Here is a 14,785-nt window from a genome sequence, read left to right as displayed (position 1 = left end):
GCCTCAGCGGCGGCGCTGCATTGACACGTCACCAGTGCGCCAGGAGGCGCTTCAAAGCTGCGCTCTGCTCGGCGGAGCGGGGGGAGACACTTACCTGAGGAAGGGGGGAGGCGAGGAGGCCCCCACTGCAGCCGCCGCCGCCAGGAGTCATTTCTTGCTGACCACAGCGCCGCCGCCCCGGGACTACACCTCCCGGCAGCCTCAGCGGCGGCGCTGCATTGACACGTCACCAGTGCGCCAGGAGGCGCTTCAAAGCTGCGCTCTGCTCCGCCTCGCGGGACGCCGGGCTAAGCCCGGGCAAAGGGCGGGCCCTCTGTGGCCCTCAGAGGACCCGAGGAGGACGGGCCGGGCTATCCCACTTGGCTTCATCAAAAGAGGAGGTACAGAGACGTTTAATTCTGTTAATCTTTACCGTTTTGAACTGTTTGAACTTGCTACTGTTGTTTCCGGGCTTTTGTTTCCCAACTATTATGTCCATCTGGGAAGAGCTGAATGCCCTGTGTGGCACAAATTATGTCCCGGATGCACCAACCCCCCCCCATAGCGAGCAGAGACACTGATCAAATAATCTGTACGCCCCTGGATGTACCTTCATCCCCCGAAACAATCCTCTCTCAAGTTAATATACTGCCCCGTGGCTTAACCGGTAAAAGTAATCATGACGAGGAAATAGACAATACCAATCAGATTCTATCAAACACCGATCAAATGTGCTGTAGCCCATTATTATCCCCCCCCCAACCCAACCTTATTAGCGTCGGATAAGGCTGGGACTCGAACAAATGATTCTGCATCCCCCCTCCAATCGACCCTACTAGCTCAAATCGAGCGATTGCTAAACTCTGCTTTATCACCGCTGGTTGCAAAAATCAATGATTTGGGGGATAGGTTGACCAGGATTGAAAAAATTGTAACAAGGACCTATCCACTAACTGAAAATACTATTACATCCATATGCTCTACTCTCACTAACATCCATGAAAAGCCGATGAACAATGCTCCCAGGAAAGTTCAAACTTCTGACTCCCCCATTATAACACCCATTCCAAGTGGCCGCTATGCTACTTTTAATCCCGGACATGCCCTTCACAGAGTTCCTAGGATTTCTCGAGAAAGAAGGCATCGAATTGATCTACCCCCTGAAGCCGCCCCATATGTCACCGTTCTCTCTGGGGTCCCTGCACTCACTCCGGGCAAACGTGAATTACACCAGGACCTGCTAAATAAAGGCATTTTCTGGCTCAAAAACAATAGACCGTTACCACCTGCCCTAGATGGCGGGATCCTGAGCGTTAGGAGGGTGAGGTGGCTAGGTTTGCTGCCTAAAGATATTCCAGGGGACTTGATATTAATTAAATTTAAACACAGGAACATTGCCACTTATTTAAGATCTACCCAGCCCACAGTTGGAGATGGTCCCATCTGTATCTGGGACCTGTATGATTTTTACCCTGGCCCCCGAGCACCGAATCATAATACCTGGTGAAAAAGGGGACTCTGTGTATCTTGGGTTATTATTTTGAAATAGTCGATTTGATTAAATTATTTTAGTTTGTTTTAAATAGTCAGTTTTCTTTTAATCTTGTAATGAACTGTTGAGTTAGTTTTGCATGTATGTATTTCTTTCTGTTGCTTTTATGGTTTTAAATTTAATAACCGAATAAAGCTTATTTGAATTTGAATTTGAACTCATTTGAATTTTCGTAACACAAGAGCAAATGGTAACTACGTTGTTGCCTGAAGAAGTTATTAAGTTACGTTTTTTTGTCATGTTGATCAACTGAAACCTTCATCTCCTCAAATGATGAACTTCATGGCTCAATATACAGGTTGTGGTAGCTAAGATCCAGCCCTTAGCAGTACCGCTGTTGCAAAGACTAGCCTTACAAGCCTTACGAGTTGATATCTGTTGATTTGTAAAAAGTAGAACTGTTTCAGGACTTGGTGGTGGTGGTTCCCATTCATGGAGTCTCATTCATTCCCTGTGGGAGTGCGAGCCTGTCTGTTTCTGTCACTAAGCTCCAGTCTCTGCGACCTAAGGTCATTGTAGATTACTGGGACAATGTTCTTCTTTATCTTGCTGCCTACTTCTGCCTGAGATTATCTAACTCACCCACTCAATCCTTGTGTTGTGCTGGTTGTCGACACCAACAAGAGGCCTGAGCCGAATTCCTATGGTTTCCGAAAAGCCAATACACATAGCTTCAGTAGTTGACACCATCCTTCTAGCAGTCTTCCCCCATTACTACTTCTCAGGCCATACCTTTGGAAGCCCTCTTGGGGAGTCCTGTTCTCTAAAACTGTGAAAGCTATGCTGCTAAGTGTGGAGAGGAGCAGCCGTCTCATTAAAAGGATAAACAAGGCGCAGCGAACTATAGCCTGTGCAATGGCACTCTTGATTGAGATGCACAAGAGCCACAAGGTTCTTTCACTTTACAGGGCCAGTACCCAAAAAATAGCAGGTGGGCTGGCCATCTAGGTTATTGGAAATCTGCAGAGTGCATTCCAGCACTTCAGGTGTGAGGAGCCTGCATCGTCTCTGAGCTATGCCTTAACGTCCTTGAATTTACCGGAGCAAGTATGCATCAATTGCCACCCAATAGATGCACAGAATTGTTATAAACCCAGGTCTTTTAGTAGTTTGACTTTTGACTGATCCCACATTCGTTATTAGAGAAACCTTTGCAATTTCTTGCTAACCTCTAAGTTATTGCAGTTTAAATTCACGTTTGACCTGACTCTAAACCACACCTCTCTGATGCCAGATGGCATACTTATGGGTAGGGGGTCTCCGTGCTAACTAAATCTTGACCAGGTAGTTTCAAAGTATGGCTCTGTTTCTTTGTACTGAGTGGAGCTAGCTTGGAAGTGAGTGACAATGTTCCCTTCTTTTTTTGGAATGTTGATTACTGAATGTGTTCTATATATACTGTTTCTAACTGGAAAGAGCATGTCTGAGATAGCTCTATGTGTGAGCCAATCAGGTACATTTTAGTCACTAATCTAATGCCCTTGCTTTTACTAATGACAACGAGTCTGACTCACAACTGAAGATCCCACGTAGCGACCAACTGCTCGCAACCATTGTTTTGACACTCAAGTAGGGAGTTTGGATTCATGTTCCACTGTGCATTGTCTAAACTACATGTATATAGACTGGGTGAGAGAAGATTATGGTTCCTACCATAGATCCTCACTAGAGAATATACAGTATATCAATAGAGTATAGTGAATCAACACTCTGGGTTCTCTTCACATCTTTAGGAGCCCTGTACCAGAATTATTTTGGGGGCCCCTGTTCAAAAGAACTTTGAATTTATCATCAATTTTCTGCTTCCACATGCCCTCTTTGGATAGTTAATAGATAGTGGCATCTTTATAAGTATTGTGGCCATGGGCAAAAACATATTTTGGGGGCTCACATCAGAACAATTAACACATAATAAGAGGTATAAATAAGAGGTACAGTTCCCCGTACTGGTTCCTGGTTAATCCAGAGGGAATACCATTTGAAAAAGTCATTGTAATAGTGCAATTATAGCTCCTCAAATATAGGAGAGAGATTTAAAAATCCGTGAATTAAAACCAAGAGAGGCATTAAGGATTTTTTTAAAGTAATTGATGTGGTGTGTATTGCAATAGTTTCAGGAAGATGTTACTCTTAACTGTGCTAGTTTCTTTATTTTGCTAATATTCTGCACCTTTTTTGAGACCTTACTAGTTTGGATCGGCACAGATGTCACAGATTCCAAAATTAGAAAACTGAGCTTTTTTTCTTACATAACACAGATCCTACACCTTCCAGCTTTTGTCATAAAAACAATTCTCCAGTTACACACACATTAATGCAGACGCAGGCATGACAAAATAATGTATTCCACAAGTTTACATGTGTCTTGGAAGCAATCCCTCAGGTTGTAAAGATCTAAACTCAAGACTGTAATCCATCCCTCTGGTTACAACAATTGTGCAAAACAAGATCCCAAAGAGCAAACCTACTGCACATGTTGCACAGATCTTCCAGACTCGAGCATTAATTCTATCTCTTAGGCTACATCTGTCTATCAATTTAGATGTCTGACAGCGTCAACTTTCTTCAAATCAACTGGATCTGACACTCAACCCTCTAACAGCTTTTTTTCAAGAAGCTCTTTTGATGGAGGCTTGTATATGTCATTTTATAAATGTGGTGAAATATGTAGTGTGTGACGAGTAGTACACAAAAAACAAGTATAAATATGTGCCAAACGCCACTCCATATTTCAAAATGTGTTTACATCTATAGGGGAATTTACTAAAGTATGATACAACGCAGAACCGCAACTAAAGTTGCGCTGCGTCGTGTCAAAGGGAGTGCGAAAAACAGCACCATATCTAATAAGATGTAGTGTTATTTTTCTCTCTCCAACTGTTGCGCGCCAACATACACACCCTTGCACTACAGAGCAAGAATGTGTGGGTTCTATCAAGTATAGGTTTTGTACTGGAAGGCAATCCTTCCAGTACAACAACGATGCTGTAATACTCGTCCTGCTTTTGTTTGTGTGATGTACAATGTAGCATTCAGTTTAAAAGGTATGAATAAATAAAACATCTCTCCTCTGTTACTCCTGTCTTGAGGAAGTAGAAATGTTTTGGTGCAAGTCAGTGTGTAAAATTGTTAGTAGGTAGCGATTTGCATCAAAAACCATGGATGGCTGCATGGGAACGCCCATGTACCACCCATGGTATGTTGCCTTTACACCAAGTATTTGAGTTACTTTGGTTCCATCTTTCCATTGCAAATCCTGATATGCTCTGAAAGTAAATGCAACCACAAGTCTTTGTGCTAGGCTTGCATTATAAAGGTAAAACAAACCCAGCACAAAGTGTTAGTAAGTCTGGCCCCTAAAGTTCAGAATACATGTACGGGCCGACAAGACGGTACCATTTGAGTTTTCAATGTTGTGGTACAACTGCAGCTTAGTAGTGTTATTAAGAATAGTATCTGTAGTCCCCTTCTATTACTCTTGAATGAAACATTTAGTTTAAAAAAAAACTTGATACAGATGTTGCATGGGGCTGAAAACATGTATCTGCAAAATATCTGTAATGAACTCCCACAGCACCCAGTCTCCACTTGCTAAAAACACAAATTAAAAGAAATGGACATTTATGTTTCTGCAACAATCCAGATTATCAAGGCAGAACTGTCCGAATGAGGCGGATAGTTCAGGCAAAGAGATGAGAAGCCTCTGGTAGGGGGCCCTGATCAAAAACGGGGGCCCTGGGCTAGATCCTCTTTGCCCATGCCTTCAAACGACTCACACTAGGAAATAATTTCTATGCTGTTCAATTTGTATAGATGTTATAGATGTGGGACCCTCACCCACCATTGGTGGCCTGGTCTGTCATAGGGTTTCCTCCGGCATCTTGGGTCACACAATGCCCCAGGTTGGGCTCAACCTGTTATGGGGAGTGTTGTGGAGTAATGGCGCCACCGCAAAAGAGGAACCACCCCATGCTGAAAGTGCGACTTGTGTCGGACAATGGTACCGCATCTGGAGCTGGTCAGGCAAGTAGCAGCATCACCTCATCAGTGTCCGAGCATTTCTGATCCCTCATGACCCATTCACATGGTCTAGGCTGTGTTTGCGTCATGAAACTTGTGTGTAGGAAGTAGACTAGGCTTTGCCAAGGCAGATGAGCTGCCAGATCATGCATCTTGTTTGCATGTCCATCCAAGGGAACACTGTCTTCGAAGCTGGTGCTAACAGGACTGCAGTATCCAATGAAGAGTGGCACTTTACACCAAACTAGGTATAGGTAGAAGTGCAGCACCTTATACGTTTGGTGGATGAGGCTTGAGAGCAGGAAAGTCTGAGTCGGACCAGGTGTCATTTTGCTTAAACTTGCCTCAGGACTGTTGGGTTTTAAATGTTTGGGGAACTGTTGAATATCATTTGTTATGACTGCTTAACAAGAACACTGAAGTGCCAAAAGCAAGACGATGGTGTGCTGCGTTGGGCGGTGTTTTTCTGTGCCATTTGGTATTCCTTGGCATTGTTTGGGAACCTGCATTGTGACAATGCCAGAGGAACTCCTGCGGAACATCTACTCTTGATGTGGATGCCTATGACTGACTGTCAGTCTCAGCTACATACTTGTTGTGCGCCATCGTTGTCTAGTCTCCTACATACACAATGGTACAGTACCGTCCCCTGTAGAGAAGAGGCAGCCTGCTGGCTCCTTCCATGTTTTAAGCCATCGTTTGTTCATTAAGGGGCTACTTCCTGGTCCCCGACCTTCTCTTTTGTTTGACACAAAACTGTGTCCTGTGTTACTACTGCAGAATGTTTTAAAATACCATGGTTGGGAATATTATGGGGTCTGTGTGGAGCACTGCAGAGTAACACATTTTTTCTGTCAACAGGAAGAAGAGCGGCAAGTTGAAGACCTCCTACAAGAGGGATTATGCCAACCTGGGCTGTGACATCGACCTCGACATGGCCGGCCCCACCGTCCATGGCTGGGCTGTTCTGGGTTATGAAGGGTGGTTGGCTGGCTACCAGGTGGCCTTTGATACGGCGAAATCCAGGTTGGCCCAGAATAATGTTGCATTGGGCTACAAGGCTGGAGACTTCCAGCTGCACACCAACGTGTGAGTATTGGCATTACACAGACTTGTGGGTCCAGTTTGATGTGGTGGGACATAAGGCATGGAAGATAGTCTGGGGCTGTGAGGGACGTAGAGCACACAGTTTGGGGGGGTTGGGTGCACAGAACTTCCCTCGTGTGATAATACCACATAACTGCCGGTTGATATGCAGTGCATTGTCTATTGGTGAGGGTGTGCGGAAGGAATAAGGCGTAGAGCTGGGGTCAAGGGATGTTGGGTGTGTGTGTGAGGAGTGAGGCATCGAGCAGAGGTGTCCATCTATCAGTGGGTAGGTATGGGACTGGGGTATTGTTTTGAAGTCTGGAGAGTACACAGCCTCTGTTTATGTAGCATGATTTGCGACATTGATCTGGTATCGGGGGCTGTGGAGATAGTGAGCCATGGAGCTGGAGACACCTAGGATTTTAGGTTTGTATCCAGGAAAGAGGCAAACCGGTTCTGTCCCAGGATTGTCTCATATGAGTAGAGCACCATGATCTGTTTCATAATGTGTGAGTAAGACATAGAGCTAGGAGTGAAAGGGGTGTAATGATCAGGATTCATCAATGGAAAGACTGACGGAGTTATCTGGGGTTTATCGATGTGGGGGAATGGGATGTCTGAAGTGCTAGTGTGAGACACAATGATAAGCAGGCCACGGCAGGCCTTGCGAGGATGAGAAGACGCGGATGGGGTGATGTGGGCAGATGTTAGATAGTATTAAATTATGGGGTCACAGAGTGGTCTTCTGTGTGACTCAAGTTTGGGATCCAGGAAAGGTCTTGTTCAGTTCCACTAGGGTGTGCCCTGCTCTTTCTTGAGACGGAGAGATAAGATATCCCATCAGGTCTGGATATATATATATATATATATATATATATATATATATATCTATCTCCGCTCCTTTCGTGTCATTCCCATGCTGCTTCCGTCCACCACAGCCTGGGGCAGTGGGTTAGGCCTGTAGCTAACTTCACTGCGAGTAGGGAGCATTCTGCTCTTTCACAATGTGTGTTTTTTAGAACGAAAAATATGTTTGGTTTTAGACATATCTCTGGATTGATGGACGAGGGGGTCCAGTAGCTTCACCGAGAAATAACATTTTACAAAAACAATGACTAAACAAAACAAGCATTGCCAAAAGGCTGGCTGACAGACACCAAACCTATTGACTTTGCAATGCTTGCTTGCTTTTCTGTTGCAGTGATGTGTGCACAACATACAGATCACTTGCTTGCATCTCATTGTTTGATCTTGGCCTTTTATTATTATGTAGTTCATAGTGACTTTGCAAAGGGCCAAGACACATCAGGACGGCGTGTGTTTTTAAATAAATACAACTGAACGGTTTCACACACTCCTCAAAGGCCGGCAAGCATCGCTGGCCTTTGGTGAACCATCTGCTGTCGGTCGGTTCTGCAGCTTGTGTATAGCTATGTTGTTGCTTTGGTTGGAGAAATTCTACCTAGCCTGCAGCCTGCATAATGTTTGGTTGGCAGATTGTTGTCCAAGACTGTGGCAACCCATATTTCCTTGTTTTCTTTTGTCTGATTATGCCGAGCTAATGTGTTTTCACGCTGCTCATTATGGTGTGTTTGCCTGAGAGCATCTCTTGGGTCCTGTAGCTTCTTGCTGTCTATTTAGTATGTATATTAGAGGATGGCTGGCTATAATGTCTTCAGTGGCTGTGTGGGTGGTTGTCAGGCCCTGACGCCCCTGGGCTGCGTCTGGTCGTTTGGTCTCTGAGTGTTTGCTGGGACTTGCTGCCTTTTACTTTTAGCTTGATCTTGTCTTTGGATGCCTGCCAGGCCCGACTGATCATGTGTGCTATGCTGCGTTTGATGGTTTGTGTTTAGTCAATTTGTATTTAGATGCCTACCTGGTCTACAGCCCTGGTCTGTGCCCTGTTGATGCTTTTGTCGGTGTTGCATGGGCCTGCCTCTGCCATGCAGTGTTTGCTTCTTTGTGTTTTTGCGATGTGTGCTGGGCGATGCTGTCCTTGTGTTGTGTTTGTTCTTTTGGGTTGGTGATGTAATGTATGTTGGGCCCTGCTGACAGTGTGCTGTTTGCTTCTTTGGGTTTTGGATGTATGTTTGCTTGTACTGGCTTCTTTTTATGCATTTGGCCCTTTGGATTGTGGGGGCATGTGATAAACTGCTCCCCAGGCCCTGTATGGTGCATTGAGCTGAATGTGTACACTGGTCCGGACTGTGCTCTTGCTGTATTTTAAGTCTCTAGTAAGCAATTATTATATTCAACCACTCTTGGGTATCTGTTTAAAGCAGTTCATCTGGGAATCCCAGCAGGGCTTGCGCCTACTAGTTGCGTCAAGCCATTGAGAGACCAGATTATCTTTTCAGACTGCCTAACTCTGTCCTACTGTCTCTGAACTAGGAACGACGGTACCGAGTTTGGAGGCTCCATCTACCAGAAGGTTAACGACCAAATTGAGACGTCAGTGAATCTGGCGTGGACGGCCGGAAGCAACAACACCCGCTTTGGCATCGCAGCCAAATACCATCTGGATGCAGACACCTCCATTTCTGTAAGCACAACGTGGGGCTGTACAGCATTTGGCCAATCATTGTGTGCCTTGATAGATAACTGTTGAGTGGGGCTTAGATGAAGACTCTGGGACCGCACTGATGGTCACCTTGCAGCTTAAGTTCTTGAGGGGAATAGTTGAGCACTTGTAGCGGGTGGACATCTGTGTTGCTGGGAGGAGAGGAGCGGAATGGAAGAGTTAAGGAGTGGTTTTGTAAGGCACTGAGCGTTCTAGAAATGAAGCCACAAACAGTAGCCTCCATAGCATTGAGGGATAGTACAGATCTCTGAAGCCCTCACAGCTAGCTTGGCATGTCTGCTTGTCCTTTCTCCCTCTCCCTGGAGGCCTGCTTGCATCTCATTCACTACTTGTGTCAACAAATTCTAAATTTATCTTCCTCCCGCCACTCAGGTGAGTTGGGACATGCCTTAAGAGTGTGCTTGTTCGGTTCCTTTGTAAGCGTTTCTTATTTTTATTTATTTCTTTTGTTCTGTAGGCCAAAGTAAACAACGCCAGCCTTATTGGAATCGGCTTCACTCGGGTCTTGCGGCCAGGTAAGGATTGTTTTACATTTATTTTGGGTGGTAAGAATACAGCTGGCAGCAGGTGAAGTTTACATTCTTGGGGTAGACTGGGTTGGTGGTAACTCTTCTTTTAGGGTATGGGTAACATGGGGATAGTCCCCATAACGGACAATGTGACTGTGAAACACGCTGTTCCTTCAGCATGAGTACCCTGTGTGGGCTGCTTTTTTCTGTGTGTCTTTGGTCATACTGACAAATGTAAGTTGTGGATAATCTGTGCACCTTTCATGGCCTGCAATTCTTTATTAAATGTCTTTTCAGAGGAGGATGTAGGAATGTACATGTACGAGATAATAGACACGTGAATACAACTTTGAAGGTTATATGGCAGAATTGTAGCCTGTGTGGGTGGGTTACAAGGGTGGGACTATAACCTCTAAAATGATATAGGGGCTGCAATACTGGAACAGTGGCAGGATTGTAACCTGATAGACATTATAAGGACTGTGCTATAACTAGGACATCAAGATTTAAGGTACTTGGGCACTTGGCCTCGACTCAGTCTCCACTGAGGTTGGCTAAAATTTCTCCACGAAATTCTAACAGGAAAAATCTGCTTTTATAAAAAAATGTTTGCCTGGGGAGCGATTTCTGGGTCCAGTATTCACTCCGCAGGCGGATTCCAGGAAAAGGTGGTTTTGGCATGGTTTCTAGTATCACAGGTGTCAGTCAATAAACTTTGTGCCAAGTCCTCTTCGCCCCCACAGCACAGCATTTAATTAACTGAGTTCGGATACTCCCGCAAATCACTACCTTGTTGGCTGCTGATAGCATTCAGGAGCTGCCTATGAAGATAAGCCTCAGGTGTAACGAACTGTAGAAAAAACCTTATCAGGAGCTGCTAGGAAAGCTCCTTTAAGGAGTGCTACAGGGTGTAGCTGCCTTTGCCCAAGTAATGGAAATTATAAAGTTGAATCGTGAGTGTAGAACTGCATGCTCATCTCACCGGCATTTCTTTTTTCATTTTCAAATTTGGTAACTGGATACGAATCCTGTGAAAAATGTGAATTTGCCCAAGAATTCACATCAATTTCCCACAAAATCATAAAAACTGGTCTATACTTACCATTGTTAGGGAACCTTATTTTTTTTACAAAAAAAGCTCTTTTTGAGTGCTGTACTTAAATCCAAGAAAACAAATTACACTGAGCATATAAGAGGATTTACTTATCAAATGCCCCCCCACCCCCATTCCATGTCCATGTCACCTGGATGGGTCGAGAGACCTGGGACACTACTTGCACATCTCAACTCGTAGTGCCACACATGGGAAGACGAAGTTCGATGATAGCCTGTTAATGTTATTTGATTGTTACAATCGGATCTGACGTTTGACAGCGCTTAAGAGTGTGAATTATTGATTCACTTGCCTTTTATTAGCTGTCGTTTTTTCTCTGCAGCCGTCAGACTTATTACTCTTTATGCTATGGATCAAACTGCCATAGTTTATACTATTCGGCCACAGTTTTGGTAGACTGTCAAGATGTACAGATACACCTGTCTTATGATTCAAATAAAGTTTGTTCTCCCTGAAATGTTAGGGAGTCCTCGACCACTGCCCCCAGTTTTAAGAAATAAGTGTTTTATCTAGTTTAGCAATCCGCATGTGTTGCCAGCGACCCAGTTTGCAGTCGAACACCTTTTATTCCAGGTATTGCAGTATTTTAAAACTGAATGGTGTCGAGTGTGGTGGCTTAGTGGACAAAGGTGTCTACTGTAGGAGCCTGTGTTTGACCTCATGGTCACAGGTTCAAATCCCGGCAGGTCCACTCAGCCTATCATTCTTCCGAGGTCGATGAAATGAGTAGACATCTGTTGAACGTGCGCTTTACAATTACACGTTATGTTAACAATAGCTGTTCATTTCGCTCTGGCCATATGTTCCCACACTAGACTGTATCAGAGGGTGGAGTAGTGCTTCTCTATTAAGTCAAAATTGGCTTTTTTTGTGGCCTGGAATCTGAGTCACGTTCTCGTACATTGTAATTTCTTTAATGTCATTAGAGGCTCATAACACGTTTGCACCATACTCGAACTTGCAAATCCTTGCTGCTATTATGAATTCTAGTAATTGTGCTACTCTGATTTCTTTGTTGCATTTTCTAAGTAAATGTGAGAAATGGCAAGCATTTATTGCATGCAATGGCCAGTTAGTAAATGCTCAATTGGTCAGTCGTTCTTTCTTTTAAAAAAGTTAAGAGGGACAAAAGATGATAGAGGCGGAAATATAACAATCCCGAGTTTAAAAGGGTAGTGTCAGATTATAGGTGCAGCGTTTATCACCTTGAGGCATTATAAAGGCAGTCATATAATCTGTAAGTGTTATACATGGCTGGAATGTGAACTTCTCGAGAGCAGAAAACATAATGAGTTCCAAAGGTTGGCCACGTTTGCATCATCATTTACATATATTTAATAACCCGGGTATAACTTTACAACACATCGAGCCATAGCCCGAAGGGTGTGAAAGCCTGTTAAAGGTAAAAGCAGGCACGCACATGAGAACTGATCCACAAATGTGCTTCTAGGAGTCATTGTGTCTTACTGCAATCTTAAGTGTGATTTGCCCAGATATTTTCAAGAGTTAGACTGTTCTTACGCTGTCGTGTTTCGACTGCTGTCTAAACGTTGTTTCTTGCTTCCAGGTGTGAAGCTGACTCTGTCCGCCCTTGTGGAAGGGAAGAACGTCACTGCCGGCGGCCACAAGGTCGGTTTGGGATTTGAACTTGCCGTTTAACGCACGGCGTGCTCTGGAACCTCCCGACCCCTCTCCGGAAATGAAGCCAAGAGGATGGAACCCAAGTGAAGCCTGGCCTTACAATTCTCCAAAAATGTGAACTGTTCATTCTTCCAAAAATCATTGCTGGCCTCAAACACTAAGGTGCAGTGCGCGACGTGACCACCAGGGGGCTTCAGTCTGTGCCACACGTTCGTTCATGTTTTTTCAGTGTTATTTCAGTTTTTCATCGTTTCAGCGTGAGCTGACGTTTTACGGAGGGGTTCGCTGCCCCTCGCGCGCACGCACCCGCCCTCACCCCCCCCCCCCCCCACAGCTTGTACATTGTCCTTGCATGTCCGACTCCTCTTTTTACCGTAGTGAACACCTGGATCTTAATGGACGTAAAAATAAATTCTCCATATTTCCAACATCATCTTGTGTCTTTTTTTCCCCCACGATTTACATATATATTTGTGTTTTTTTTCCATTAACGTCTCAGAGGAATATCTTCATAACGGGATACAACGAATTCCACACAGCACTACACATTTTGAAGGGTTGTAAAAGTCTCGTAGATCTTGTACCTAGTTCGCTAGTTGTGGGTGTGATATTAAACTGTTTTCTTCCGTAAAAACACTGATGCCACAAATGTTAGTCTCAGTAGCGAGGTGAAACGTGGATAGAAGTGTAGTGCAGACCGCAATGATCAGATCTGAATGTCGTCACACACCTAAGAGGGTGTCATGCTTCATCCTAGGCCGCTCCATGTCAAGCCAGTGCTGCAATGCTTGACGTGCCAGTAGGGGCTCTTTAGCGGAGATCTTTTGATCTAGCCGTATGGTGAATGGAAGTGTATGGGTGTAGTTTGGTGCTCAAGTGAATTAACCCCTTCCGTGCGGGCTGTTTCTCCCCGCTGTGCTGGGGGGCAGGGGGAGGGGGCGTAAAGCGCCCCGGTGCTCATGACGAGGTGAGCTCGTCATGAGTCACGCCGCTTCGGTGCTCATGACTCGTCATGGCCACACCTGTTCCCATAGAACACTCAGCACAGCAGGGGAATCAGCCCAGCATGCGAGCTTTCCACGGAACGGGCGCGGTCATGACGAGCTCAGCTCATCATGAGCACCGAAGCGCCGTGGCTCATGACGAGCTGACCTCGTCATGAGCACCCAAGTGGCTAAGAGTCCTGAAGAAATGGCAGTGACCCTCCTGGCATCGAGGCATGAAACATGTGGACCTTTTGAGCTATCTCAGTACATTATTACTACAGATGGCCTCACTGTTTTTACTGCATCAGGGGGACCATTAGATTAAATCTGTCGGGTTTCCTTTAGACTCTTTTAATTCACTTGAGCACCCATACCCCCTCACTTGCACTTACCATACAGCTTGATCAAAAGATCTCCGCTAAAGAGCCCCCCACTGAGGGACCCATTGAGCATTGCAGCACCGGCTCGACTAGGAGCGGCGTAGGATGAAGCATTACACCCCCTGGGGTGTACGAGGCCATTCAGATCTGATTACTGGGATTCCCCCACCCACTTTCCCGAGTTCTTCTGTTTAGTTCCTTTAATCCACCCTTGTGCAGTTGGGTTTTTCCCCTTCCACTTGGGTACAGCACCCCTCTTTTGTGTGTCCTGTTTCTATGAGAATGGGTGCTGGACCTCTCTAACAGCTCATTGTCACTTTTTTGATTACTTGGAAATCATAGTTCAAGATGAGTCTTTCATGTTTTATTTATTTAGAAAGTTTTGAATAGCGCGAACATGACCATAGAGGGTATCAGAGCGCTTTACAGAGTGATGCGACACATAATGAGCGGGGGCAATCATGGCAGAATCATAGCAATAGACAAAAATAGCAGTTACATGACAGACAAAAATAACAATAGTTACATGACGACATGATAGATAAAAATAGCAATAGTTACATAACGAGATAATAGTGCGCAAAAGAATTAGTAGGATAAGGCGAGAAAGTCATCAGCGTGATAGTATATGAGGTGACTCAGGACTCCTACTGGACTTTAGGACAGGCAAGTATTCATCAGTGGCACTTTCATTTCCTTTTTGAAGGACACTGTTGATGGAATCAGTCTCATTTCCGTTGGAAGGGCGTTCCAGATTCTTGGGGCGATTCCTGAGAATGAACGGGTTGTATGTTTTTGATTTTTTTTAAATTTCTTTGGTTTAAGTAGGAGGGTTCTAGTGCTCCTGGAGGTATGTGCACCACCCAACAGCTTGAGTTTTTTTGCGAGTAAAAGGTGTGTTGAAGTGAAGGGCTTTGTGGATCATGCAGGCAAG

At 44.8% G+C, this 14,785-nt stretch overlaps 1 protein-coding gene across 1 annotated transcript in view; it reads left to right on the top strand.

The window, feature by feature from the left end:
* The window catches only part of VDAC3 (voltage dependent anion channel 3), a 50,788-nt gene extending 37,873 nt beyond the window's left edge, over nucleotides 1-12,915 (top strand). The window contains exons 6-9 of the mRNA XM_078666223.1: nucleotides 6,413-6,640; nucleotides 9,032-9,182; nucleotides 9,679-9,736; nucleotides 12,412-12,915. Coding sequence (XP_078522349.1) covers nucleotides 6,413-6,640; nucleotides 9,032-9,182; nucleotides 9,679-9,736; nucleotides 12,412-12,503 — 529 coding nt within the window. The 3' untranslated portion in view covers nucleotides 12,504-12,915. The remainder of the gene's footprint in view (nucleotides 1-6,412; nucleotides 6,641-9,031; nucleotides 9,183-9,678; nucleotides 9,737-12,411) is intronic.
* Nucleotides 12,916-14,785: the final 1,870 nt, after the last annotated feature.

This window comes from Lissotriton helveticus, chromosome 11 (genome assembly GCF_964261635.1).
Source record: "Lissotriton helveticus chromosome 11, aLisHel1.1, whole genome shotgun sequence".
In the NCBI taxonomy this organism is placed as follows: Eukaryota; Metazoa; Chordata; class Amphibia; order Caudata; family Salamandridae; genus Lissotriton; species Lissotriton helveticus.
The sequence above is the reverse complement of the archived record's forward strand: the minus strand, read 5'-3'. Positions and strand labels throughout refer to the sequence as shown.